The 25,147-nt window shown below is 56.6% G+C and overlaps 12 protein-coding genes across 12 annotated transcripts; 5 read left to right on the top strand and 7 right to left on the bottom strand.

Moving 5' to 3' along the window:
• Window positions 1-1,756: 1,756 nt before the first annotated feature.
• BU26DRAFT_514791 (uncharacterized protein) lies at window positions 1,757-4,356 on the bottom strand. Its single transcript, XM_033827915.1, has 2 exons — window positions 2,937-4,356; window positions 1,757-2,840 (listed from the first exon to the last, which is right to left on the bottom strand). The coding sequence occupies exons 1-2, from the start codon at window positions 4,299-4,301 to the stop codon at window positions 2,082-2,084; spliced, it is 2,124 nt and encodes a 707-aa protein (XP_033689966.1). The 5' UTR covers window positions 4,302-4,356; the 3' UTR covers window positions 1,757-2,081.
• Window positions 4,357-4,392: 36 nt separating this feature from the next.
• On the top strand, window positions 4,393-5,429 carry BU26DRAFT_148486 (uncharacterized protein). The gene has a single exon (XM_033819935.1). The coding sequence runs from the start codon at window positions 4,599-4,601 to the stop codon at window positions 5,151-5,153; it is 555 nt and encodes a 184-aa protein (XP_033689965.1). The 5' UTR covers window positions 4,393-4,598; the 3' UTR covers window positions 5,154-5,429.
• BU26DRAFT_148478 (uncharacterized protein) lies at window positions 5,191-5,752 on the bottom strand. Its single transcript, XM_033819934.1, has one exon. The coding sequence runs from the start codon at window positions 5,642-5,644 to the stop codon at window positions 5,228-5,230; it is 417 nt and encodes a 138-aa protein (XP_033689964.1). The 5' UTR covers window positions 5,645-5,752; the 3' UTR covers window positions 5,191-5,227.
• Window positions 5,753-6,313: 561 nt separating this feature from the next.
• BU26DRAFT_416852 (uncharacterized protein) lies at window positions 6,314-8,650 on the bottom strand (the record flags this gene model as incomplete). The annotated part of the gene is made up of 3 exons (XM_033823179.1): window positions 6,314-6,692; window positions 6,783-7,819; window positions 8,201-8,650. The coding sequence occupies 3 exons, from the start codon at window positions 8,648-8,650 to the stop codon at window positions 6,314-6,316; spliced, it is 1,866 nt and encodes a 621-aa protein (XP_033689963.1).
• An 849-nt stretch (window positions 8,651-9,499) lies between these two features.
• On the top strand, window positions 9,500-11,034 carry BU26DRAFT_583633 (uncharacterized protein; the record flags this gene model as incomplete). The annotated part of the gene is made up of 3 exons (XM_033834569.1): window positions 9,500-9,737; window positions 9,925-10,193; window positions 10,286-11,034. 3 exons carry the CDS (start codon window positions 9,500-9,502, stop codon window positions 10,544-10,546), a joined length of 768 nt encoding a protein of 255 aa, XP_033689962.1. The 3' UTR covers window positions 10,547-11,034.
• Window positions 11,035-12,346: 1,312 nt separating this feature from the next.
• Window positions 12,347-13,247, bottom strand: BU26DRAFT_148462 (uncharacterized protein). Its single transcript, XM_033819933.1, has one exon. The coding sequence runs from the start codon at window positions 13,078-13,080 to the stop codon at window positions 12,619-12,621; it is 462 nt and encodes a 153-aa protein (XP_033689961.1). The 5' UTR covers window positions 13,081-13,247; the 3' UTR covers window positions 12,347-12,618.
• BU26DRAFT_514786 (uncharacterized protein) lies at window positions 13,084-13,844 on the top strand. Its single transcript, XM_033827914.1, has 2 exons — window positions 13,084-13,376; window positions 13,437-13,844. The coding sequence occupies exons 1-2, from the start codon at window positions 13,147-13,149 to the stop codon at window positions 13,726-13,728; spliced, it is 522 nt and encodes a 173-aa protein (XP_033689960.1). The 5' UTR covers window positions 13,084-13,146; the 3' UTR covers window positions 13,729-13,844.
• Window positions 13,845-15,668: 1,824 nt separating this feature from the next.
• Window positions 15,669-17,636, top strand: BU26DRAFT_415845 (uncharacterized protein; the record flags this gene model as incomplete). The annotated part of the gene is made up of 1 exon (XM_033823133.1): window positions 15,669-17,636. The coding sequence occupies one exon, from the start codon at window positions 15,669-15,671 to the stop codon at window positions 17,634-17,636; it is 1,968 nt and encodes a 655-aa protein (XP_033689959.1).
• An 88-nt stretch (window positions 17,637-17,724) lies between these two features.
• On the bottom strand, window positions 17,725-19,534 carry BU26DRAFT_448078 (PCI-domain-containing protein). The gene is made up of 4 exons (XM_033824672.1): window positions 19,431-19,534; window positions 19,338-19,382; window positions 18,999-19,279; window positions 17,725-18,942 (listed from the first exon to the last, which is right to left on the bottom strand). Exons 1-4 carry the CDS (start codon window positions 19,498-19,500, stop codon window positions 17,920-17,922), a joined length of 1,419 nt encoding a protein of 472 aa, XP_033689958.1. The 5' UTR covers window positions 19,501-19,534; the 3' UTR covers window positions 17,725-17,919.
• Window positions 19,535-20,283: 749 nt separating this feature from the next.
• Window positions 20,284-22,098, top strand: BU26DRAFT_514784 (uncharacterized protein). The gene has a single exon (XM_033827913.1). It carries the CDS (start codon window positions 20,357-20,359, stop codon window positions 21,956-21,958), a length of 1,602 nt encoding a protein of 533 aa, XP_033689957.1. The 5' UTR covers window positions 20,284-20,356; the 3' UTR covers window positions 21,959-22,098.
• Window positions 22,099-22,129: 31 nt separating this feature from the next.
• BU26DRAFT_600562 (uncharacterized protein) lies at window positions 22,130-24,573 on the bottom strand. The gene is made up of 2 exons (XM_033835180.1): window positions 24,356-24,573; window positions 22,130-24,304 (listed from the first exon to the last, which is right to left on the bottom strand). Exon 2 carries the CDS (start codon window positions 24,165-24,167, stop codon window positions 22,329-22,331), a length of 1,839 nt encoding a protein of 612 aa, XP_033689956.1. The 5' UTR covers window positions 24,168-24,304; window positions 24,356-24,573; the 3' UTR covers window positions 22,130-22,328.
• Window positions 24,170-25,068, bottom strand: BU26DRAFT_559598 (uncharacterized protein; the record flags this gene model as incomplete). Its single annotated transcript, XM_033832718.1, has 5 exons — window positions 24,170-24,304; window positions 24,356-24,387; window positions 24,500-24,579; window positions 24,639-24,762; window positions 24,936-25,068. 5 exons carry the CDS (start codon window positions 25,066-25,068, stop codon window positions 24,170-24,172), a joined length of 504 nt encoding a protein of 167 aa, XP_033689955.1.
• Between the last annotated feature and the right edge of the window lie 79 nt (window positions 25,069-25,147).

Here is a 25,147-nt window from a genome sequence, read left to right as displayed (position 1 = left end):
AGATGCCCCAGGTGCGTCCCAGATTGAGAGTATCGTCCAGGAAGAGGGAAACACTGTCGAACCCCTTGTCGTTGACGGAACCGCCGGCACCGGGGGGAACTCCATTCGCACAGTCAAGATTGATAATGTGCTGGAGGAGCTCGCGAACAAGTCAGCGAACGATACGGTGGACAGCAACACCATCCCATCTCCTGCTCAGCGAAACCAGATTGCCGATATCTCCTCCTCACCATGGATACCCTCACCACCCCGGCAGGCACCTTCCGGTGCGCAAAATGATGCACCCACTGTCAGTTTCTCGGCAGGCCTTCCAGTCTCACAGGACGCCTCGTCCGAAGATCCCGACCTTATCGAGTGTCGAATATGCAAGCAGCCGTTCAAGAACTGCCCATGGTTCTACAAAGTCCACGTGCCGGAGTGCAGGGAGGCCCACGAGAGCACTATGGTGGAGTGCTGGTTCTGTCTGGACGCGTTTCCCAAGGAATTCTTCCACTCCAACCATCAAAAGGCCTGCGGGAATGAGCACAGCTGGGTGAAGGCCGGCAAAGGAGTGGCGTCCGGGGCAGCGCCTGCGGCCATTCCAGGTGGTGTTAGTAGAACCCCGAATGCCCCCTCCGAACTTGGGTTTGCATCTTTCCCACTAGCGTATGCAGGCCAGTCCAACGTCGTCCATACAGCTAGCATCGTTCCTGGCGGTCTCTTCCCGTCAACGACCACCGTCGGCTTCTCGTACAATAATCCTAGCTTCTACACGATCTCGCCGCCGAATTGGTACCAGGCTTCTCTTCAGCAGCAGAGCGGGCTTGAGCAAGACGGAAGCCCAGCGGGGCCTTGCAGCATCCCAGGACTGTATACCGCGGCCCCGAGCTTCGGGGACAACTCCATACACGGTACGCCCACCAATACAGGAAATCCCTTCTCCGCGTCCTCGACTCCATCGCCGGCATACAATAACGCCTCGTCTCACGGAACCCCCTGCCCCCCACCGCGACTGCGAGATACCCACAGCGCTCTCCCACTCTTTCCCAACAACGGCACTCCATCGGCACCCTCCACCAACAACACGATCGACGACGACGACGACGCAGCCCCATACCCGCCGCACACCACCCCCGCTCCTTCCCAAAAGAAGAAGAAACCGCACCGCCGAGCCAAGCTGCCCCTAGAAAAGCAGTGGGAGAAAACCCAGCAATACATCTCGCGCAGCGCGAAGACCGTGCACGGCGCGCAAGCGCTGTTCGAGAAGTACGCGGCGGCTGAAGTGCGACTCCCCGGCGCAGAGGGCGAGGACGCGCGCAGGCAGCGCGTGCTGCAGGATGATCAGGACGGGCGCGGTGTTCGGGGGAGCCTGGGGGAAGATGCGCGGACGGGGCCTGCTGGCGGAGAGGAGGATGTGCTGTTCGCGGCGGCATCTGGGTGGATTGTGAGATTTCCCGCTGGCTAAGATACTGGGGGGAGAATGAGGGGGGGAAATAAGAGACTTGATCGGGAAGATCCAGATCGTCTCTAACACACTAAAAAAGATCGAAAAGCAAAGATACCAGGGACTTGAGCATGCATATATGCACGTCCCTGGTGGAGTGCGAACTATTCCGGAGAATTTCGCGTTTAGAAGAAAGGGGTCAAAAGGAATGGGGGGCGGCGGCTGTGGTTTCGTGAATCTTGAGCGTTTAAAGGACGAACTCGGAGAGGGAAAAAGGGTGCGGTGCTTCTTTACGAGCGTTTCCAAGGCAGATGTAGCAATAAAAAGCAAAAAGTTCATTTCAGGCCTTGTCCCGTCCATCCATGAGAACTGGTGGCAGGAGAGGAGGCAATACATACCAAGGTGACGCCTAAATGCATTTTGTCGGATCACGCCCGATAGTCCAGTGTGCAAATCAATAAAGGGTATAATGATCCGCCAGCGCCCTACACCATGCTACTTATCCCACAACCGTAATGCAATTGAAAATCGCATGTGCCGAAAGAGAAAGAGGAAAGATCATAATAAACACGGAATGCTCGAGACATTGAAAGGCGGTCTGAACCTGCGCAACCGTCTCTTCAACCTCTCGCCACTTTGTCGCCTTCTAGGCGGGAGTCTACCGGAACACGCTCGAGTTCCGCGGAGCTGCCCATTGATCGGGCTGGTGCTGCTGGGCGCTTTGGTACCCGTAGTATGCGGCTGGCCAGCCGAATTCGCGGCCGTACGGGTTGCTGGCGTCTGCCGTCGGCGTTAGACCGGTGCCAGAAGGTAACCCGTGGGTTGGCTGTGCCTGAGAAGGGGTTTGCGACATATTCTGCGGTGGCATCGGACGGTTAAGCCCGTACGGGTGAGCCGTGTGATTACTGAAATGGTTGTACTGCGGCGTCTGTAATTGTTGGGTATTCTGAAGCTGTTGGGGTGCTTGCATTTGCTGAGGGCTCTGTAGCTGCTGCGGGCTTTGGAGCTGCTGAGCGTTCTGAAGCTGCTGAGCGTTCTGGAGCTGAGCCGTCTGCATTTGCACTTGCTGCTGTTGATGTTGACGCTGTTGCTGCTGCTGCGGCGGAACGGGCTGGGGTTTGGCATCGGATTGCGACCGGGAATGAGGCCGAGGCGCTTGAGGTGCTTGAGGCGTCTGAGCTGGAGTAATCGAGGTCCGCCTCTTTTCCTCTTCTAGCTCGTGTATGCGGGCTTTGGCGTCTTCAAGTTCCTTCTTCATCCTTTCCAGCTCGGAGAGTTCAGTACTCGCAGCCTGTGCCTGTCGCACCGATTCGGTAGGGTCGGGCGCCGACGGACGCCGGTCGTCTCCCATGTCCGTGTAGATGCATTGTCTTTTTTTGTCGATGCAGGTCTGGCAAACTGGCCGCGTACCATCGCACTAAGAGAAAGTCAGTATCGAAATGAAAACGCGAGAAGACAAGTACCAGCAGGACTCTGCTTTTGGTGCTTCTACTCGGCTGCGCGGGAGACTTACCTTCGTCTTCTTGGCCTTACACACATCGCAGCTATTTCGGGGCCGCTTTCGAGTCTGCTGAACATGCGCGTGCGCGTGCGCGTGCGCCGGAGCCTGCGCCTGACCGTGCATCTGCGGAGGATTCGCTGGCTTGGGGTCCACATGAGCCGCAGGTTGGGGCTGTGATGGCGGTGGTGGAGGCGGGGGTTGGGGAGCATGCTGGACGGGGAAAGACGGTTCAGGAGCAGGATCCGGGCGGATAAGTTCGAGCAGAGAACGCAAGCTTTGTGCTCTTAAATCACTCTCCAGCGATGTGGAGGAAGGCTTGGTCTCTTCGGGCTTCTTCCTCTTCTTGCTAGGCTTAGGCGGAGCTGCGGGGTCTGATTCCCTCTTCTCTGACTTGGGCCGATTCTGTATCCTGGATAGCGCCTCTGGATCGTTCTCCTCGAGATATTTGCGCCGCTTCGAGTCTTTGCGTGGCGGGGGAGCCCGCTCCTCATATGTCTTGTGGATGGGGACATGCTTGTAGAAAACATCCAGGCTCTGCTTGCTGGCTGAGAACTTGACCGACAGCACGCCTTTGCAGTCGTACACCGGCTTCGTTGCGCGTTTCCCCAGCTTTGCCCCCTTCCCGTTTGCGGCACGGTCCTTGTTCAGGAGCGAGTCGTTGCAGTAGTAGGAGAAGCGGAAGCTGTCGTCCTCCCGGCTGTTCCAGCAGTTGTGGAAGCTGTACCGAAAGCCATCCGACCTTTGTATCGCGTCGACGCAGCTCTTTGCAATTGCTCTTTGCTTCCGCATCTTCTCTTTCGGATCTTCCGTCGGCTGCAGCGCCTCTAGGATGCTCATGCTGACCTTGTGCTCCACCTGCAGCTTCTTGGGAGTGTTGCTCGCGTTGCCGGCGCCATTCGCGTCCGGATTCGACGGCGGCGACTGCTGCGGAAATGTCTGTAGCGTCAAAGCGATGGCAGGGTCGGAGACGTTCTGGTACGGGTTCGGCGCGCCATACTGGATGCCGTTCGCGGGCTGGTAGCCCGGGGCCGCGTCGGGGTGCTGGGCGAGGTGGGGCTGCGACGATAATCGAGGCTGCTGAGGCTGCTGGTGTTGCTGCTGCTGGGGATTGGGATCGGGCGCCGAAACGAGGAAGCTCGTGCCTATCCAGAAGGAGAGCTGGCACTCGGTGTGCTCTGGGTCCCGGTCTGCGAGGGTGGCCAGGTATTCGCGTAGACAGGATTCGAATTCTTCCAGCGACGCGACGCTGTACGTGACCGTCTTTGCCTGCGGGTCGCGCGCCTGGCGTCCGCGCGCGAGGTGGACCGGCCCGTTGAAGATGCCCTCCTGCACATGCTGAGGGTTGTCGACGGGGAGAGGCGCAGAAGGGTGGTCCATGAAGAAGAGCACGCCGGAAATGGTGTATTAGAGAGATTCCACAGGTCGAGGTAAGATACCGCGCGGTGCGGAGTAGCGCTCCAAGGGTTGTCCACCGCTGCTTCTCGCCTAAATCGATGACGGAGCCAACACTACCACCTCCCGCATTGCTATCCCAGCACGCAAAACGCAGTCGTATCAGCACTCAATATTTCCATTCATTACCTAGGTACTTCGCTGGCAAGTGCGTTTCTTCGGCCAGCAGCCTTAAGAGGAAGCAACGACTGCTCTGCGCCAAGAGACCGGTACCAAGAATGGATGGGCCCGTATCCGACAAGAAAGAACAGTGAATCCTCTACCAAGCACAGCGCGAAGCGAACACGACGGCCCTCTTCCCTAATCAGAACCATCCTCCACCCATTTATCTCCAAATTTCATGCAAACCACCCGTTTCCACGCTCCCAACCGTACTCGGCAAAAGCTGTGTGTCGCCGAGTCTCCTCCGATGCTTGCGCCGCCGAAGCAAGCCCACATAACCTTCAAAGTCTGCCTCGAGTTTCGAAAAAACAGCATCCGCAGCGCATTGTGAACTCTGCCATCCAAACCACCAGTCAAAAGAAAAATATCTCGCCATGTACAAGCCTCTCTCTCCAAACCTATCCAGCACGTCCCATACAGATACGAGGCTCCCCCTCCCCCCAGCCCAGCTCAGCCCTACATACGCCGCACCAGTCAGCCTTACCCAGCTTCTCGAATCCTTCCATCCATCCACAATCCTTCCAAACAAGAATAATCCTCCTCCAGCTCCCCCTCCCTCAAAATAACTCCTCACCCCACCCCACTCCCTCTACGCAAATATATATATATATATAACCCCTTCTCCCTCCCTTCTCTCCCAAACAGTCAGACACGCCCGCCTCCCCTTCTGCTCGCCGCCCCCGGACGCGTCAATCGCTCCCGAACAGGAAACTCCGCCTGCTAGTCATCCGCCTTGGCCCGCCCCGCCCGCTTCCGGAGACGTAGCCGAGCTGAGCTGAAGGCGTTGGCGTGTGCGTGTGGGTATGCTGAGATGGGCGGGTTGGGGAGTAAATTGGGGCATGATGGTCGGTTGGCGGGCGTGGGAAGGGGGGAGGCGAATAGGTAGGTAGGGAGTGGGGAGGGGATGGGTATATCTGGGGGGCTGAACCCCCGGAGCTGGAGAGTGAGGAAGGTATGTTGCTTGGTTCGCATGGGTGCGAGGATACTTTGTCATACGGAGGTGGGCTAATAGTTGCAGATGGAGGGATGTATGATGAGATAGTTTCGCAAGTCCTTAGGTATGTCTGTCTCCTCCTTACTGGTCTACCCCTTTCAATCCTTCTCATCCAACTCCTCCACTCCAACACACCCTCTTCTCTCGAGCAACTCACTCCACTCCACTCCACGTCACTTTACTTCACCCATCACCAAGCAACAAAGATCAAAGATTGACAAGACAATAGATTTTAAAAACTACCACTCGCGCACAGCACGGTGCAAACCCCGCCAACCCATGATACACATTACCCAGAGAAGCCCATGACTGAAAGCGTCGCATCGCTCATCCCAAGTAGGGAGCTCGGTCATAAAACAAAGCCATAGCCAAACGCCGATGCCGACACCAACCAGCAGTCCCTTTCCTCCCAAGCAAGCAGTGGTATCGATCTGAAATATCCCAATCCAATCGCTCAAACATGCGAAACCTGGCCCAAACGCAAAGAAGCCCAACTAAGCAAGAGAAGGGCGAAGGAAAAAAAAAAGAACAAGGGGGATGATGAAGAAGACACAAGAAGGGGTAGTTGTCAAAGAAGAAGTAAAAGTACAACATAAAAGGGGTGGTCTTGATCGCGTCTCTGTGTACGGCTCTCGTGCGGATCCAACACTTGGAATCGACGAGCGGGTTATGTGGGGTTTGCGAGAGAAAACGAAAGAGAGGGAAGAGGAGCAGGCCCAACCAAAACTTTTCCCTTCCGATATCCATCCTATCCGATGACCGAGCCGAGCCGATGCTTAAATCATATCATATACTCCTCGAGCATCTCGGGCGCCTGCGGCATCGGCGGAGCGTCGATGACATTATCCGGGGCCCAAGGGCCGCGCTCCTCAGGCGTAGCGCCATGCAGCGCCTCAGCGCGCTTCAGCGTCTGCACGTCCAAGTCTGTGACGTAGCTCTTGCCGTCGGGCAGCTTCATGCGGACCTCGAACTCCTGGTCGAGCATCATGTCGTCCTTCCACAGCCGGCGCGGGCCGTCGTAGACGCAGAGCACGCGCTTCTTCATCTTCATCTTGTCGGTCGGGCAGCCCCAGGAAACGGGGTAGTTCTTGCGCTTCTTGCGGCCCGAGCCCGTGATTGCCACGCCGCCCTTGGAAAAGGTCAGCCCGGCCCGAGGACCCCTCGCACCAGAGGCCTTCGTCACTTTGGAGGCGTTGCCACCCCCGGCGTGCGAGACGACACCCCGGGGATGTGTTGATTGTCAATGCGACTTGTGCGTCTTGAGGGAGCCCTTGCCGGAGCGCGAGCGCCGCACGCCGTAGGTGTCGTCGTTGGCATCGTCGACGTCGACTTCTTCTTCGTCATCCTCCTCCTCGTCTTCGTCGTAGCTAGGGACGCTGTACTCGACGCTGTTGGAGAGCCCGTTGCGGTCGAGCGTCTCGGTGACGTCCTTGTCTTCGGCGACGGAGGTGAGGAGGCGCTGGTTGATGGCCTCGCTGGGGTCGGCTTGCTGCACCACGCGGAGCACGCAGTCGTCCAAGTGCTCGTAGAACTCTTGCGCGTTGGCGAAAGTCACCGAGCACGTCGAGCAGGTACCGGCCAGGTTCTGCGCGCCAGAGTAGGCCTTGCGTCCCGTCGGCGACTTCTTCCGGCTGTTGGGAGGATTCTGCTCGACACCGTGGACTGAGGTAAGATGTCGCTTGAAGACATCGGCGCGGTTAAACGACTTCTCCGCCGCCGAGCCGGACCCGGGACAGAAGCCGCAGACCATGGTGCCCTTGTAGTGGGTCAAGGTATGTCTGTTCTTGTCGTATTTTCGTGCGAAGCCCTTGATGTGGTATTCGCACGTTGTAATTGGGCACTTCTCCGGCCGCTCGTTCTGGTGGGTGAGCATGTGCGCCTTCAGATCCTTGAAGACGCGTCCACACTCTGGAAGGGGGCAAAGGCCCTTCTCCCTCGTCTCGTCGTCTAGCTCGTAGCTGCTGCCGCTCTTGCGGCTGGTGCCCGAGTGCTGTGAGTGGAGAGAAGCATCTGATCGTCGTCTTGCGCCATTGAAGTTGGGGTACGGCTGGAAGCGCTGGGTGTCGAGATAAGGTGACTGGCTGCCCTTCTTCAGGTTCCTGGAGCCAGGGCGCTGGCTGTGTGAAGAGATTTGTGAAAGGGCAGGCGACGGAGGGTGTTCGATCACCGGGAAGTAGGGTGATGGTGTTGTGCGGATCTCTGGATAGGGCGATGCCGGAGGGTAAGCCAGGGGGTTGCCAAAGGGCTGGACCAGGTTGGGGTCTGTGCAGGTTGCGTTAGCATGGGTCTCTTGTCCAAGAGGAGGCGCTAAAAGGGAAGGAATGGAAGGAAACCGACAAGATGGCTCCGATGGAGTAATGAAGTTGGAAGGGCTTTGAGCAAATTGCTGAGAGGCATTGACTGGAGTAGAAGGAGACTGGGAAGCGCCATCGGGGATGTCGCACGGGCGGACTTCATGCGAAAGGAGAGAGTTTCTGCGGCCTGCAAACGCGCTGGACCTCGACGCCGACCACTTTGCCGAAGCAGGAGCAGTGGGTGATTTAAATACATTGTTGAACGACCCTTCGGACTTTGGTGTTGTAGGAGATGCGGCAGAGGGAAATGACTCGACTCGCGAAAGAACGTTGGTTGACTCACCCACACAGCCCGGGACCTTGACTGACTCAACCAGGCCGCTGTATTCGAAGCCCGAAGTGAGCCCAAGGCCGTTGGCCATTGGATTCCAGGGTTCGCTGAACTGTGGGTTAAGCGACGGCGAGCCCATGGCGGAGGACGACACTGAGGCGCCAGACTCGGACGAGGCAGAGAGCACTGGCGGTTGATCTTGGAAGGAGTACGATGTCGAGTTCGGTGATCCTGAAGGGCTCTGGTACTGGAAGGTGGACTTCACGCCCTGTGCGATGCCATCGTAGTGGAACTGGAGGTCCTGAGGCCTGGGCGCCTCAGCAAGCGAAGACATATGCTCATAGGGAGCGCTGAATGTGGGGTCCATGGAGTAGGAGTTCGAGGGGAGGAAGGGCTGGGTGGCGGGGAGGTATTCGAGCTGCTGCTCCTCGTGGGAGTAGAGCTGGAAGTCGTGAGGCATGCTGGTATGCGGATAGGGAACGTAGTCGACCATGGCTGCGGGTTTGCGAGCGGGCGCAGGAATAAAGATATACGGCGGCGGCTCAGTGCCTTTGCAATGGTTAGCATAAGCAGTAAACAGTAATATGAATGTGCGACAGGGGGGGGATCTTATACATGCTGGACAGGGGAAGCCTACCTTGAAACGATGGATTACCCGCGGCAGCTTAGAGCCTGGAGCCGTCGCACGGGTCGGCGAGGTGGTCGGTTGTCAGTGGCAGGTATTATTGAATGGCCGCGATCTGCTGCTGGTCTTGCTCGACGGGTGATAGCGCGGGTGCTGCCAGGAACGGAAGTTGTTGACGTCGACAGGAGGGTCCAGAGGCCGGAGTCTCGGTAGCAAAGACAGCGGGCAGGCGAAGCAGAGAGGGTGTTGCGCGGAGTGCTGTGATGCGGACGGACTACGGCTGAGGGATTCTTCAGAGCAGTCTGGATGTTTATGCTGATCGGAGGCCTGGACTTTGGGGAGGTGGCTCGGGGGCGAAGTCGAGTTATGTATAAAGCTCTCTCAGTCATGTCTGTGGATGGCCCCCAGCGCGGACGCTGCGCAAAGCCACTGGAGCCCCCCCGGCCCATGGTTCCCCTTGCTGTGACGGCTGCCCTACACTGCTTGGCCGTGGCATGAGGTGGCAGACGGTGAATGCGCGCTAGGAAAATAAGAAAGGCACTCGTGCGCAGCATACCGGCGGCCAGCACCTCGCGTTTCCGCCTCGATCGCGCGCCCCGACCGCATCGCGGTAAGACGAGCGTCCAGGAGGTGCGGTGAGCGCGAGCGCGGGCCCTGCACGGCGCTGCAGCACGGTGCAGGGGGCGCCGCACCACCACGACGGCCGCCGCGCAGGCCATGCCTGAATCGACGAGGGCCTCCCCACGCGCCGCGCGCTCACTCGCCGGCGCCGGCGTGCTGCAGGCCGAATCTGGCGAAGAGAAGCGGATTGGGATGGGTGCTGGCGATGTGCAAGGTGACGGCCGCTCACGGCGGGGAGCCATGGGCCTGTCCACCCGGCCGCCTGGAGCCCGCTGCACCGCTGATTCGCGACGCCCTCGCTTTGGCTGGCGAGCGCCGTGGCTGGTGCGAGGCTGTGCGCGCGCCGCCGCCGCCTGATAGGCCCGCGCCCGCCTGGGCGGCCTAAATTTACACCATTGTCCCAATAGAGGCTCGTCGCGGCCCTCACGAGCCTCTGCCCTGCCACCGCTAGCGGCCCTGGCCCCTCCCGTCAAGCTTCTGACCACACCGCGTTTCCCCAACACCATCTCCATGACTAACAGACGCTACGGCGCGTCATGGAGGCCCGCCTCACCGCCGGCCCAAGGCAGCACCGCGAGGCTTCACCCTCCAAAGGGCGGCATATGCCTTGACCGTTGCTGCTGGTGCTGGTGCTGCTGCTGGTGCTGGTGCTGCTGCTGGTGCTGGTGCTGCTGCTGGTGCTGCTGGCTCCGTCCGTCCCAGCAAGCAGGGCTGCGGTGAGCCCTCGCCAGCGACGGTCGAGACCACCTCCTCTGCCTGCGAACCAGCGGCACTCGAGACGATGACCGCAGTGCGTGTGGGGGGGTTGCTGGCCAGAGCAATCTCGCGACGAAACCGTTCCGCCAGCCTCCACGAGCCAACACTGAGCACAATACACAATAGATAGGCCCGCGCAAATTAGTCGTCATGTTCGAGATGGTGTTGGCCGTAATACTCGGCCTTTTCGTCCCGCGTCCATGCGGCCTGCCGGGCCCGGGTAATCATCGTGTCTCGTTCGCTCTCGTGGTCCCTGAATCCTCTGGCCCGAAGTCATGGATAAGGTTGGTGAGAAAGCGTGAACCGCACGCTGGAGAGGCCCTGTCCTGGGACGCCATAACCTATCACGCCGCCGCCCAACCCCTCCTGCCCGTCTCTGCAGTGTAACCGGCTTGCTTGAGCGCATGAATATTGCCTGCCTTGCTGCCACGGGATTCCGTCGTGCACCAATACCAATGTAACGCCTCCCTGCGACACGTCGGGAGAGATCTCACCATATCTAATAATGTAAACATCGCCCGTAGCCTTGTCGCCCGCAATCTACTATCTCGTCCCTTCACGTGCAGGACGTGGAGGATGTTCATGTGCTCGCGAGTCCTTCCATATGGGCATGTGACATTTGCGGGGAGAGAAGTGGTCTGCTTGGAAAAACGCTACCATCGCCCATGGATGGCCACGATGGCTATTTTGGGTGCTTTGACCAGGCGTTGCACTGGACGTCCGCTACCACAGCCCGGCAGGGCTACGAAACCTTCCACTCAGAGGTGTTTGGTAGCTTTCGCTAACGACGAGCCTGGATGTTTAGGAAAGGGCATGCGAAGTGGTAGACTATTTTAGTCTTGTCGCCCTCGTCGGAGAGTATGGGCTCGCAAGCTGTGGGGTGGTCGAGTTTGCCGTACGCAATAGATAAACGTCAGGAATGCTCAGCAGCCGGGTGCGACTGCTTCGTCTCAATACTATTGAAACAGCACTCTACAGCGTGCAGCGAGAACAGGCAACTCCAGTGAGGAGTGTGGCTGCGACACCGCCACAGACCCGTATCGCGGTTTATATATAGCGGCCCAGCGAGCAAAGAGCTCGCGTGGCGGCGAATCAGCGAGCACAGCGCGTCCCAAAGAACGTGCTTCATGTACGTGATCTGACAGTCCACGATACGATAGGCGTTGCACGGCCACAGGGTCAAAGAAGACTTGCCCAGACCCTTTTGCTTCTGGCCGCAACCCTGCTGGCTCGCGCTCGTATTGGGACGGATTAGAAAACCGACATCCAAGCTATCACCGGAATGGCCTGTTTCGCGAGCATGCCTGTCGCTCGTAATGTGGACACAAACCGCGTCCGTCGTCGCTTCTTGTGCCCGACCGGAATTCGAAGGTATGCAGGAGACGTCTCGTCTCGTGTAGATGTTGTGCACGATTTGGCGTATGATTGGTATGGGCTGCCAAATCGTTTCTATTAACGGACGCGCCAGGAGTCGTTGGAGGCGTTGGACGGTTTTGCTGAGCGGGTTAATCTTAATAGTAAGACCGGAGGAGTATTCCACCGCCTGCTCCATAGTAAAGGCAAGTGAACCCCCACCTCTCCAAAGCGTCCTCTAGACTCAGGGGTTGAGATGTGATGAAGACGCTTCTGAGACATGCGATAGCATCGGTCCTCAAGGCATTGGGAAGTGAGGTGCCACGCATGTCTCCTGCGTCAAAGAGACGTCGTCCACGACCGGCCCCGGCCTGACTCTGGGTCCGGCCCTCTGTCCTCGCTTCGCCTTGTTTGCGCTTGCCAGTCGCTGTCGAGTCGTCGACGGTCTAATTGCGGACAATTCCAACCCCAGAATGGCGAAGTCCTTGATAGCAGACGGCACGCTTCTAGAAAATCGCACAAAATGAGGGGTACGACAGCAGCAGGTGGTGCAGAAGCGCATGGAGCGCCCGAAAGCCACGGCGACGGGTGATGCGCAGAGGAATGCTCACTGGGACTACCAATATTACGGATTGGGACGGATGTTCCCCCATGATGTCGTGATGCCCCGTCTAAGATGCATGTCTCCGGCGTTTCGTACCAGTCGCATGGTGCTTGATGACGACCAATTCGGCCGTCGGGGCATGCAATCTATCCTCGACCGATAGTGCTGTGCGCCCATCAGATCGGAGAGCGAAGCGCCATTTTTGGCGTCGTGGACGAGGGCATTCTCGTCCGCGCCAGACACCGGTGGCAGGCGACAAACTTCGTCAAAGCCTAGCGAACGAGCCGTCGCGCCCGGTAAAACAGCACAAAGACGCGACTATCGACGTCCACCGTTGGTCGGCCTCGCCGGTCGCAAGGGGAAATGGTGTGGAGTTTGGGTTTCGGCGTCGGCCTCGCCTGTGCGCTGCACCCCCGCAGACGAGCGCCATGAAACCCGATTTGGAAGGGACGGACACCCGGCGAAATGGATTGGCGGTCCCAGCGAGATCCCTTCCCGCGCGCTAGACTGTCAGATTGGCTAGCCCAAACAGGAGGTGGATAGAGCCGGGCCGACCAGCGACTAGGGCCAGGACGGCGAGGAAATAGCGCGAAATAACAGGGCCAAATTGGCTCGCCCTCGGGGGGATGCTTTTTGGCCTGCCGGATGGGCTCTGTGGCCTGATTTTTACGAGCAGAGCCTCATGTGCCGTCTCATCCCCTCGGCGGTCGAGCGCCATTGGACGATCCACACCGCCCGGACGCCAGCCCTGTCGCTCTTCACGGTAAAGGCTGCATCGACCAAGCAGAAGAGGCTTTGGAGCCATGCAACCTGCCACGAGAGTCGCCATCACCCATCCCGCGTTCGAGACCCCAGATGAGCTGGCAGCCTCGCCTACCCCTCTTGGACGGTCAGAGAATACACATGGTGGGAAGAGGTGTTCTGATAGCCAGCCACGCTGCTGGAGCCCTGCCCACCCTCCCATTGGCTTCGAAGTCGGCGATTCGTCCAGCAACAGTGCAGCATCAGCATCTCGATTCCTGCATTTGCTATGGGCTCATGTCACATGCCCATGTCCATGCCCAGGACGGCATTACCCGTGCAATGGCCTTCGTGGAAGGCGACGGTGGCTTTCGCCCAAGCCTGTCCATTGGACTCTGATGGGAAAAGGAAGCTTCGAACCATGTTAACATGGCATGTGCCGGACAAATCGAACGTTGTGCCATGCTCTGACTTTCTCCACGAATGGACACGCCCATGGCGTGCCGCCCATGAGCCTATCTCCAAGGAGAAAGCCATATTAGCTCGACTCGGGGATTCTAAACCATCTCAGAAACTCACCTCACGGCTCCACCTCGCCAACCCTGGTCCTGCCATTGACTCCATGAAAGGTGATCTAGGTGTTGAAGGTGTTTCTCCTCCATATGCGCGCGGGCTTTGGCTCGGCCTGCACCGCGACAGCCCTGGGGCCAGGCGGAAGGCAAAGACAAGCCAAGACAACGGACCCCCAGAGATGCGATATCGATTGATGAAGGACTGGTACGGGCCGTGCGGTGATTCTTGTAATTCCGGCGGTGGTCGAGAGCCGTCTCAGAGCGATGCGAATCGCCGAATGCTGTTTGCAAGCGCGTGAAACTTATTGGCGGCTTCCCACCAATGGCCGTGATGCTTCGATTCTCTTCGGGCGCTGGCTCTGCGAGCTCTAAAGCTCAGTACACTCAACGAGACTGACATTATCGAACTTTGCAGTGTAGGAGTGATGAAGTCGAAGTAGAGTTGCTTGGTAGCTCTCATCGTGCCTTCCCGCCGGAACAGGCGTCGCGGGGCACTTGCCTTTTTCGTAGCTCACTCCGAGTGCTTAGACACTCAGCCCTCGTCTCCATCCCAACGTTCTCACCGCTCACTTGGGGTCAAACGGTTGCCTACGCAGTCTCAAGCTGTAGCAGTCGTCCATTACACCCATTGCATTGAGCCAGAAATTTACGTTCGATTGAGGGTGCGCATCATCACATCGCCACCGTTTCAGGCAACGTACCTACCTACTTATCCCTACTTCTTTTCCAGCACCATCCAATCGATCCGCGCAGGGCCGCCCGAGAGAGCTCAACACGATACGGCATCATCGGAAAGCTTGTTTCTCCATGCTCTTTGTGCGAGGGCCTCAGCTCGTAGAAGAGAGAACCGCTAGCCATCGCGGGATTACATGCGCCCTTCGTAAATCGTCGTATTCAGACGCCCAGTTCGGGAGCGTTTATTCGCTAGAGCCAGCTCAAGAAGTCCATGCGAAGGTCCCTTCAGTAGATAGAACATCAAACTAGAGAGGAACGACTACGAGAAGGACGACTACGTAAGAGAAGATATTCGCCGTTCAACTTCACTCAGCTAACGTACAAGAAGCACTGGCATATACGTCGGAAATACCAGCCAGAGCCCCGGCTCAAACTAGATCGGATTCACGTACGCCTGGATATGAGCACGATGCATACGCCACAGTCGAATACAAATCCGTTCGGTAAACCCCCGCAATACGACTCTGTCCACGAAGACCAGTCCCTTCCAAGTAATGTGGGATTCTTGTCTGCGCTATCCCTTCCCCCGCAGCCTCTTCGCCAGCAGGCTCCTCCCTCGCAGTATCCTCCAAGTAATGTGGGATTCTTGTCTACACTATCCCCTCCCCCGCAGTCTCTTCCCCCGCAGGCTCCTCCCTCGCAGGCTCCTCCAAGTAATGTGGGATTCTTGTCTGCGCTATCCCCTCCCTATCCCTCGCAGGCTAGGCCAAGTAATGTAGAATTCTTGTCTGCGCTACCTCCTCCCCACGCAAGGTGGTCGGCCGAGAAACACACTCAGAACTTCTCAGAACTTCCTGGTTCCTTCCCTGCTCCATTGGAGCACAATAAATGGGGAGAAAGAGCTTCTTCCCGGCCACTTGAGACCGGAAATGCGAACGTCGAAACCAACCGGGGGTTTCGGCAGCAAGCCCCGAACGTTGACTCTTCTCTAGAAGGCCACCATCTTCCAGGCAGAGCAGCCGGTATCGCAGAAGATCGATCCGATATCCCAGTGTCAGACCCGCGACATCTCCAAAGTACCATTGTAGCAAATACTCCACCCACTAACGTACTCCTTCCCAATGACGGTCCAGACAGCAATCCCGACGACTCAGAAATCCCGTTAGCTGAGAGATGGGCCTTGGGGCAACTTCCACCTGGGGCCTTCCCTGTCAATTACTCACTGGCAAACCTACAATTTATTCTCAAAACTCGTTTCAAGTACTTTGTCAAGCGAATATCTGGCGGTGCTCGACCAGTCCCTTCCCGTCCCGCTCGCACGTTCCCTGAGATTCCGGGTGAACAAATGCGAAACACAAACCTTGCCAATGTTGCTTTCATGTTCCAGGCGCGACATCAATCCCAGTCATCGCAGAGGATGGAGCCTTCAACAGATACCACGTTCAAAACGGAGTCTCCAGCGGTAGGAGACATCCCTGTATGTTCACAGGATATCGCATGCCTCGATGGCCGATCTTCTGTCTCGTCCACGCATAGAATGGAGCATCCTTCTCATGCCCCACATATGGCAAAAGCTTTCCCTGGAGCCCCCTTAACGAAAAAGCCTGAGGGTACACGGGGAGCTTTCGAATATCCTCCCCTACCGGACGCAGGCTCCGGTAGCTTACGACTCATACAGATAGAGTCCGGCCAGGGACTCGGCTCTCAAGATGGAATATACTGCACGATGATATGCACGCAATCATGGAGAAAGAATATGAAATATGATTGCCTGTCTTACTGCTGGGGTGAGGGAGGCAAGAAGCGACAGATTTTCGTCAGGACATCGGATGGGCCAGATTCACACTATCAGCCCTTCCTAGTCACGGAGAATTTACTCAGCGCTTTGACGAGCCTTCAGGAAACGCACGCCGCGAAATGGCTCTGGATTGACGCAATCTCAATCAACCAGGGCGATCTAGCTGAAAGATCCGCTCAGGTTGCCATGATGAAGGAAATTTATAGCAGAGCCGCAAGCGTCATCATCTGGCTTGGGGAATGCACTGCTACACTAAACAAAGCCTCATCCATTATCTCGTCGATTGCAATTCGTTTCCGGGACGATACAACCCGCACGGCCGAGTCCATCATTGGAAATGGAAGCCTAGCTCTGTCTACTTCGGACATTGGCTGGATGGAACAGTATACATCGAGGCAACTTCCAGAAGCCGCCGTGAGAGAATCATATGAGTGTGTAGCCAACTTCTTCTCTCTGCAATGGTTTCGCAGAGTTTGGGTTCTTCAGGAGGCCTTCTCGAATAAGAAAATCACAGCCCGACTTGGTCAATTGTCGCTGCCCTGGGGCTCCATCCTCCTAGCTGCTCTCTGGCAGTCTTTTCTTACTCGCAGGTATACGACATACTTAGGCAGAGCTGAAGACGATGGTGGCCATCAAGGTGCCGGTTACCTTCCTGAACTCTGGTTTGGGCTGCTCCACAACAGAGCACCGAGGGGCTTGTCTATGGTAGAACTTGTCTGCCGCGCTCGAGACTTCCAAGCGTCCGATCCCAGAGACAAGTGCTTCGCGCTCCTCGGACTCGCGAACGACATTACCAGCCCCAATTCTCAGACACCTAACATGCGCCCTGACTACTCCAAATCCAAGGTGGACGTGTACACTGGATTTGCAAGGGAGATGATCTTGATGATGGACAATCTCGACATCTTATCCGCCGTCGACACATTCTCCGTCGGAAGGCCACAGAATGACATCATCTCGTGGATGCCTGACTTCGATGTCTGCATCGCAACAATCCGTGGTCTAGGATTCCCAAGGAAATACAACGCCGCGTTCTCAACCGCAGTAGATCACTCCACGGTAACCAACAACTCTCCCGGCAGCACGGCGTTGAGCCTCTCGGGGTTCATCATCGACCAGGTTGGTCCTCAAATGACAAGCGTTTTGACAATGGGAAAGGACCTCAACCTCCATGCCGACACCGAAGACGCCTTGATGACCATCTGGGAAAAGCACCTCTGTTCACATCGTCAGGGTAGCGCCGAAGATGCAGTCCTGCAGTCCTACATACACACACTAACGGCCGCGGGATTCGCTCTGTATACCGACTTCCGAGCTTACCCGCTGGGAAAGGTCGTACCCTCCCGCGAGGTCCCCTCCCTAGTCGCCGACTTTGCGGCGTACTTCGCCCGCATCGACCCAGCCTTCGCTAGCCTCCGCAATGCCTCTCATCTCCGTAGGCTAGTTGAACGAGGCGACCCGGACCAGTTCGCCGTGCTGGCCGGCAAAGCATGCCATGAGCGCAAGTTCTTCATCACGCGCGACGGACGGATGGGTCTCTGCCCCCGAAACGCGCGACCCGGAGACGCTATTGCGATTCTCTATGGAGGGAGTGTGCCCTATGTGCTGCGAGAGCTGGGCGAGGGGAAGTGGTACTTCGTGGGCGAATGCTACGTCGATGGGATGATGTTTGGGGAGGCGGAGGAGCTAAAGAGGACGAGAGGTATTCAAGACCAAGTCTTCAACATAGCATGATGGGAGAGGGGAGACATGGTGAGTGGTCTGGCGGCTCGTTTCGAAGTCTGTCTTGATTGCCCACAACGTGACTAACTTCAAGGAACAGATGTTGAAGACCTTGCATTTTCATTCGATGGAGCGCGGGGATGCGGCCTTGGGGGACCGCGCCTCCTTCATGCATCCGTCATCTGAACGGTTCAACGCCCCTTAGCGGAGTTGCTATACCTATCGCTGCTCTACGCCATCCCGAAGAACGCCTGCAAATGCTATATCAATGTCGCTCGCTCTATTCTTTTGGCGCCTACGTCAGGCCTAGCCTGGATCCAATACCCCTCATCCCAGAGCTCAGACCCTCACCCGTTCCCGGAGGTCCCTCCCGCGGCTGGTTCTTATCTGGCCGTATCTCCATTCCTGCAGCTAGCATGTTGAGGCGCGTCAACCGCAGGCGGAGAGTGTGGTCGTACTTCTCCGCCATGGCGAGGGCATCTGCGTGGACATTGTAGCGCGGATTTGTCGGAGGTGAAATAAGGAGCCGGTCAACGAGGTCTATCCGCGCATCCAGAGTGCCGTTGTTGATCATCGTCTCGAGCTCATCCTCGATGGTAGCGAATTCGCCTGTGAGCTGGAACTTGGTCGCCATCTCATCCAGCGTGACGCAGCTAAAGGGGATGAAGTATTGGACGATGCTCTTGGTTCGGATGCGACCGTATATGGTGCTGAGGACCTTGGAAAGGTATACATCCAGGAGATAGTCATTCCGGTAGCCCTCTAGAATCTCAAGGCAGGCGCTGTACTTGGAGTTGCAGAAGAGGGTAATGGCGCGGCGGATGTGCGGCTCGAGCTCCAGGAAGTTGCGGAAGTCGCTATTAGCTAGGACCTGATTCTGCAGCTCGCTCCGGTCCATCGATGCTAGTGCACAGAGGCCGCCGTATACAGCTATGTCGTTGCCCGATAGAACTTCCCGCTGCCATGTTATCCCCGCCGCTGGCTCTAGTGTCAAGAAGGTGGGGAAGGTGTGAATGAAGTTCGTAGCCGCGTCGCGGAAATTGCTCGTGCACATATGTGCCAGCCCCGTGCAAGCAGAAATGATTGGTTCTAGCTTGATCTTCTCGTCTCCCTTGAGCTGTGCCGCGTCCACTTTGGCAACGTGCGATTGCACGCCTAACCACGACTTCTGTGCGATGCTGACGAACACGAGGCGGAGAGTCATGTCGGCGAGGTGCTTGTTCGAAGTGCAGTGTTCCCGCATGCGCATGTAAGCCTTGTGGGCAGCGCTCCAGTCCCCGCATGCGTAGAAGAAGTGGCCCATGTCTTCGTTGCCCATCTATACCGTCTGTTAGCCGCCCGTAGCCTCTCATATCCAAATGTGGAACAACGCACCCGTATGCTCTCCTTGATGAGATTGTTCTTGTACGACTTCAGCTCATGGTCCAGCCGGTCCTGCTCCTGCTGCACCTCCCGCGTCTTCTTCTCCGCCCACGCCGTGTCTGTCAGGGCCGCCGGGTCATTCGGCGCTATCTGACTAAGCTCCTCGACGAGTAAGAGGTACAGCTTGACGTTCTTGCCCTGCTTGGCCTCCGCGATAGCTATGCGGTATGCGTCTACGGCGAGGTAGGCCGAGTGCGAGCCGATGTGGTGCAGGCGGTCGAGACGAGTGAAGCCTAGGAATAGGTCAGCATATTGTCGCTCTACCTTGCTTGGAGCTCGAAGACGGCGTACCATCGTAATTGGAGATATAGGATTCGAGGTCGAATTTCGGAGGATCTATGGCGGGTTAGCAGAACCGCTCTTCGCGTGGATTCGAGGAATTACCATGGACGATGATGTTGCCTTTCGCCTTCTGCTGCTGGAAGAATGGCGAGTCCGCTACGTTGGACGCCATGTCGAACTCGGGGTTGTGTCGTGTGGAGAGTTTCTGGAGAGCTTGGAGCTTTGGTGTTGATGCCTACCACTTTACGTTTGGCGGGGTGAGGGGCTGACTAAGCTGCTTGAGAAGTTCACCGCACGGCGACCGCAATCCTTTCACTAGACACCGCAAATGACTTCAATACCTCAATCGGTCGATCGAAGAGGTCTTGAGTGATTCGAGCCGTCGAAGGTAACTCAATACCTCGTCCAACACAGTTTACGATCCATCGTCGCGTCGGAATCCCAGAGCACAGGCGCTCTACGTCGTCGCCGCTTCACTGAGACCTTCACAGCAAAATTCTCTGAATGCCATAGCTATTGCTATTCTTACTGTGTGGAATGTTTCTAATTGCTCATATATATCTAGTAGCTGGTGCGGACGCTTTTGACGGAGCACGTGCAAAGTGATGCCCCTGGCTTAACGGTACCGCCAGCTTTGATCCATCCCGATTTATTGATCCTGCTGCAAGCTACCGCCCTTATACCGCCCTTCACACAGTCATATATTGGCTTGCCGTCTTCGGTGTCCAAACGAAGTAGTCATTTTGGAGGCATATCCTTGTGCTCCCACAGCGATGGGCCTGTAGGTTGCGGCGAAGCATTTCAACTATGCAGTGTCGTTTGTAAATTTCTTAGGGCTGAATTATCAGAGCCACTGTATACTTGCGATTGATTCGTCGCAGGTTGCTAGGCAGAAGCGCTCTTGCCAAATTTGCAGTTAGCCGGGTGCGCTCACGAGTGAAAGGCTCCGGGAGTACTTAACACAAATCTCAGCGCGAACAACAACCTCTCCACCTTCTACACACAATACGTGAGAGCCACGGCTAACAATGGCCACAGAAATCACTGCCGACGGCGCAGCCGCCCGCAAGCACTCCGTCCTTGACTCCTCTTTCCCCGTCGTGCTCCCGCATGACGAGTCGCTCTTCCTACCAGAGGCCGATTTCCAGACATTTGTGAAGAAGTTGGTCGACGCTGCTCGCAATCCGCATCTGCGCGAGCTCGAAGACGAAATTGGGGCTATCGACAAGACGGCAGCCGAGAACAGCACCGGTCTCAAACGGCGCGCTTCTGTAGACGCTGACGATAATCGCCCGACGAAGGCTCCTTTCGTTGCCGGCCCGGATGAAGATGTAGCTCATTTCCAGACGGTTGACGATCTAGCTGCTCAGAACAAATCGCTCACCGAGAACACCGACGTCACCCACATTTCTTCGCAGGACCCGCTGATCGATCTCTTCTACGACCTTGGCAATCGCACGGCCAGTTACAAGCTGGAGGCGCTGCTGGAGAATGCTTGGAAGGAAGATGCGCTTGTGACCGTCAAAATCATCTTCAATGCGCGAAGCATCCATATCGGCAAGAGCAACAGGGTCGCGGCTTATAAAGCATTCGGTTGGTTAGCTGAGAATCACCCTCTCACTTTGTTGACGAATTTGAGATGGCTGGTGCGCCCTGTGGTTGCGGACGAGGCGCTGTTGCCCGACAGAAAGGATGATAAGAAGAAGGACATGGGCATCGAGACACACGCAGCCAGTGGAGAAGGCAAGGCCAAGGACGAAGACGAAGATTTCGAAATGATCGAGGCTGATGAGACCGCTCCAAAAGATCCAGCGAAGGCGTACGACGTTCGCTATGGCTTGTCCCATGGCTACTGGAAGGACCTGCTTAACCTTGTGGTCTTTGCTGCTAATGACCAGCTCAAGTTCGATGGCGACCCATCGTCCCTGCTCACTCAGGAGCAAGACAAATCAAAAACCGCAAAGAAGGATCGAGTCTGGAGCAAGCAAGAAGCAAGGGTCTTGCGACAGAAAAAGAACAAAGAGCGGCATGAGCGCGTGATAGACAAGTTGAGGAACGACGGTTTCTATCGGGCTTTACACGGTACCGTTGCCCGCTTGTTTGCAGACCAATTGAAAGAGGACAGCGCCCTTCTCAAGTCCGAGAAGGAGCCAGACTTGACGAAGCTCTCACTGGCGGCAAAGTGGGCTCCGACATTCGGAGAATTCCACGACAAGCATACTTTCATTCTCTCCTCAATCGCTGAGATACTCTTCCCTACTCCGGCGGAGGTGTGCCCCGATGCCAGCAACCGAGAGTTATACCTACGTCACGCCCGCGAAGCTTTCCGAAAGAACTATGCTTCGCCTCTCCGCAAAGCGCTCTCTGTCGTGGAGAGGGATATCACCACAGAGAACTTTGCGGATATCGAGTACGAGCGAGTGCCGTCTCTGGCGATGAAACGCTACACGCCCTTGTTCATGAGGAAGGACTCCGAGCACTTCTCAGACTATGCAAACCAGGCCGTTAAAGGCAGCGCAAAGATTCCCGGCGCCACCCCGGAGACCAAGGCCAAGAAAATTGATCCGCTGGCGCTCCTGAACAAGGCCGTCAGTCATAAGGCGTATGATATGTTGGAGGTGGTGGATTGAGTATGGGCAATACGGATCCGGTGTATGGAGACTCTCCTACATCTCCGTGATGCACTCTCTTTGGCTGGCTTACACATCATGGCTTGAAGTGGAATGTGGGCACACTGGTTTCGATGAAATACCTTGAAACAATGACAGCAGTCTAAATTCAAGTATACACAACTGTCTACTGTACTACTGTGCCAGTGTGACTGCCATTGCAAGCTCTCAATATCCGTGCAGCATTTACCAGGCAGAAAGTAGATAAACCACGCAGGACTAAGTCTAGCTGACCCAGATGGACAGGACTTCGTGCCCAGATCCCAGCCGCCCAAATCACCCACAACAAGTCATTCCACTCCACCACACGGCCACTCCTCCAAAACCCTTATCACTGTATATCGTCCCATAAATCCTCCTCTATATCCCGCTCCCTCAACCACAGTTCCTCCGTCGTAAACCCGGGCCCAATCCAGAGCTTCCTCGCCTGCTCCACCCCTTCAAGCACCACCGGCCCCCTAAACACCTCAAACCGCGTGCCCACCGCGCCCAGCGCATCAGCAATCCGCCGCAACAGCGCCTTCCCCTCGTCTGAAAAGTCGCTGCGAATATCGTCTTCGCCCGGCGGTCCCTGCATGCACATCGTCATCGACAACTCGCGCAGCCCCAAAGCGGAGAGAATAGGCATTACGTAGGCGAACGCGGCGTCAGCGCCAGCACCGGTGTCGCCTCGCAGGAGGGGGTCGACTTTGTCGTTGAACTCCCAGGTCCAGACTTCGTGGAAGTGGAGAGACTGGAGCGAGGGAGGGAAGAACGCGGGCGCGTTTGCGAGGAAGTCGAGGGCCTGGGCCGGGGTCGGACACGGCGCCATGGGGAGGACGTGGTCGAAGTCGAGGACGCGCAGCTTCTGGAGCGGATGTAGCGTCCTGATGGCAGAGCCGTCCAGGCCGCTCTGGTTCGAGAGCCATCTGAGGGTTTCGAGGTTGGGGAGGTACGTGCCCATGGCGGTGACGAGGCGCTGGTTGTTGTAGTGCTTGTGGATCTTGTGGTACGGGTTCCACTCTATGGAGAGATGGGAGATGTTGCGCATAACGCCGGATAGAATGGCGGTTTCTAGTTTGGCGGGGTCGAGGAAGCAGTCTTGGATTTCGAGGGTGCGGAGCGGTAGGATCGTAGTGCGAGGCTCTTCGTAAGGCAGGAGAAGGTTAGAGAGTGTGCTATTTCGAATCGCTAGCTTTCTCAGCGTTGCGTGGACGGGGACCCTATCGACCACTTTGTGCTCTATTACGCCGTCGATTTCGAGGTGCTGGAGCTTCGAGAAGGGGAGCGTCCAAGGCCCGTCTTCGGACATGGACAACCACATCTGAGACATGTGAAGGAAGCGGAAGGTCAGCAAGGCGAACCCCGTTTTCTTGACCTCGGAGGTCCATTTGATGGTCGTGAGATTAGTCGCTAGTAACAGGATTGCAGCTAGGCAGCCATCGACCTCCATCCCTGAATGCTCGAGGTTCAGCGAGCAGATCGACATTAGCTCTGGTACGGGACATTCAATGGTTGCGATCGCTTTCCATATATCCACAGGCTTTATTTCAAACTGGTCCTGCAGATCCGGTTGGCGTTGATCGTCCTCCTTCTTGTACGTCAGAGAGACAGAATGGATGTAGTCGGCCAGTTCGCGACGGGAGAGGATGGTTCGAGCCAGTCGCTTTATCGCTACGCTATGGTGCGTGGTGAATTTCAGGTCGCGGTATAGATACTCCTTGGCCTGTTTGTGATAGTACTTGGAGACTTTCGACAGCGCATTGAGCGCGGTGGTGTCGAGGAAGCTGATGATGCGGCCATCCAGCTCGGTTGGGAGTGCACTCAGAGACATGACGAGATGGTCTTGAGCTGTTGAGGTTGACTGTTCTTGTTGTGGGAGAGTTTGGGAGGTTTTACTGGGGCATGAACGCGAGTAGTTAGTTTTTATACGACTGGGCCGAGGATCGCTTTCCCCAGTTGGAAGCTTCGATCGCTCTGGGAAGAGCAGTCGCCCTCTTGGAATGCCTATCGAAAGTGACCATCGTGGTGAGAGTTTGAGGACTAGCGTAGCGGGCCTCTTTGGATTTGCTTCACTCCAAGCCATTCTACCGCGAATGAGCGTGAAATCGCGGAGGATTACTTTCGCCCTTGACCGACTTCGGTCGTTCCAAGACTCCAGGCAGATGGCGGAAGGGGAATTGATAAACATTTTCACAGACTTTCGAAGAACTTCTCAAGCTTCACGTTCAGGCCGGCACCCTCGTCCTGGTGGGGCACAATGCGGTCAATGGCCGAGTTAGCGTACCGCGCACGCTTCTCGATGTCCTTCAATGTGTCCTTGTTGAGCTTGTCCGATCGTGTCAATATCGAGTATTGCAAGATCGCGGAGATACTTACCCTTCCAACCATCGAGGCCTTCACAGTACGATCTATTGGAGTCAGCGTAGGCAGTTTCCTTTCCTTATAAACTGGCATCCCGCGTTGGAGCAAACTGGACCTATGGAATGTCACTTCTAACCAAGACAATCTGCTAGAAGCCACCTGGTCCCGCTACCCCGAAGACATCCGTCGCCTCATCTTGATCGGCGTTGAACTCCTCGAGGATTACGATTAGGGGGAAACTATAGAGACTTTAGCTTCCTGTCGCGAATTTCTCGAGTGGGCGTGTGTCCGCTCATACGATCTTGAGTCCTTGACCTCAAGAACAGCAACGCTTAACCGGATGAAGAACGTCCGGGTATTGCGCGTCGACTGTAGGCTGCTCTTCGGAGAGGATGATGGCGACGATGAGAAGTGTCTTGACACTGCGGTAATGTTACCCCTGAGCCTGTAAATGCTGCATCTAACCTCTGTTCCCTTCTATGTGCTTAAGCATATGCTCGACACGCACGTAGTCAAACAAGGTGGCCTTTGTTGGCGAAATGGGGTTCATCCGAAGCGGCGCGTCTTCCACCGCAGTGAAGCAACTCTTGCTTACGCTTCCCAACGTCTCGGTCTACGCCAAAGAGCCATTGGATCCCAATGACGGGACCAAGGCCGTGATAAGTCGTATTGGCGATGAGCTTTCCGACGTGGGAATAACTCTCTCGCTCTTTAGAGAAGCAGTGCATCCAGAGAGCTCGCCAGTACTCCTGGTCGCGCCAACCTCTTGCAGTAGGGGATTCTCCGGATTTTAGGGCTTGTTGTATA

This window comes from Trematosphaeria pertusa, assembly GCF_010094035.1.
Source record: "Trematosphaeria pertusa strain CBS 122368 unplaced genomic scaffold BU26scaffold_2, whole genome shotgun sequence".
Classification (NCBI taxonomy): Eukaryota; Fungi; Ascomycota; class Dothideomycetes; order Pleosporales; family Trematosphaeriaceae; genus Trematosphaeria; species Trematosphaeria pertusa.
This window is presented reverse-complemented; position numbering and strand designations above follow the sequence as displayed.

Bases quoted from the DNA above. Each gene is read 5' to 3' on its own strand.
- BU26DRAFT_148478 (XM_033819934.1), bottom strand. From the start codon at position 5,644: ATGAGAAGGATTGAAAGGGGTAGACCAGTAAGGAGGAGACAGACATAC.
- BU26DRAFT_514786 (XM_033827914.1), top strand. From the start codon at position 13,147: ATGGGCTCATGTCACATGCCCATGTCCATGCCCAGGACGGCATTACCC. The intron at 13,377-13,436 runs CTCCAAGGAGAA...TCAGAAACTCAC, and splicing joins CGTGCCGCCCATGAGCCTAT to CTCACGGCTCCACCTCGCCA.
- BU26DRAFT_514784 (XM_033827913.1), top strand. From the start codon at position 20,357: ATGGCCACAGAAATCACTGCCGACGGCGCAGCCGCCCGCAAGCACTCC.
- BU26DRAFT_148462 (XM_033819933.1), bottom strand. From the start codon at position 13,080: ATGGGAGGGTGGGCAGGGCTCCAGCAGCGTGGCTGGCTATCAGAACAC.
- BU26DRAFT_148486 (XM_033819935.1), top strand. From the start codon at position 4,599: ATGGGCCCGTATCCGACAAGAAAGAACAGTGAATCCTCTACCAAGCAC.
- BU26DRAFT_514791 (XM_033827915.1), bottom strand. From the start codon at position 4,301: ATGGACCACCCTTCTGCGCCTCTCCCCGTCGACAACCCTCAGCATGTG. The intron at 2,841-2,936 runs GTAAGTCTCCCG...ACTTTCTCTTAG, and splicing joins GTAAGGCCAAGAAGACGAAG to TGCGATGGTACGCGGCCAGT.
- BU26DRAFT_600562 (XM_033835180.1), bottom strand. From the start codon at position 24,167: ATGTTTATCAATTCCCCTTCCGCCATCTGCCTGGAGTCTTGGAACGAC.
- BU26DRAFT_448078 (XM_033824672.1), bottom strand. From the start codon at position 19,500: ATGGCGTCCAACGTAGCGGACTCGCCATTCTTCCAGCAGCAGAAGGCG. The intron at 19,280-19,337 runs GTACGCCGTCTT...ACCTATTCCTAG, and splicing joins CTATATCTCCAATTACGATG to GCTTCACTCGTCTCGACCGC. The intron at 18,943-18,998 runs GTGCGTTGTTCC...CAGACGGTATAG, and splicing joins TCATCAAGGAGAGCATACGG to ATGGGCAACGAAGACATGGG.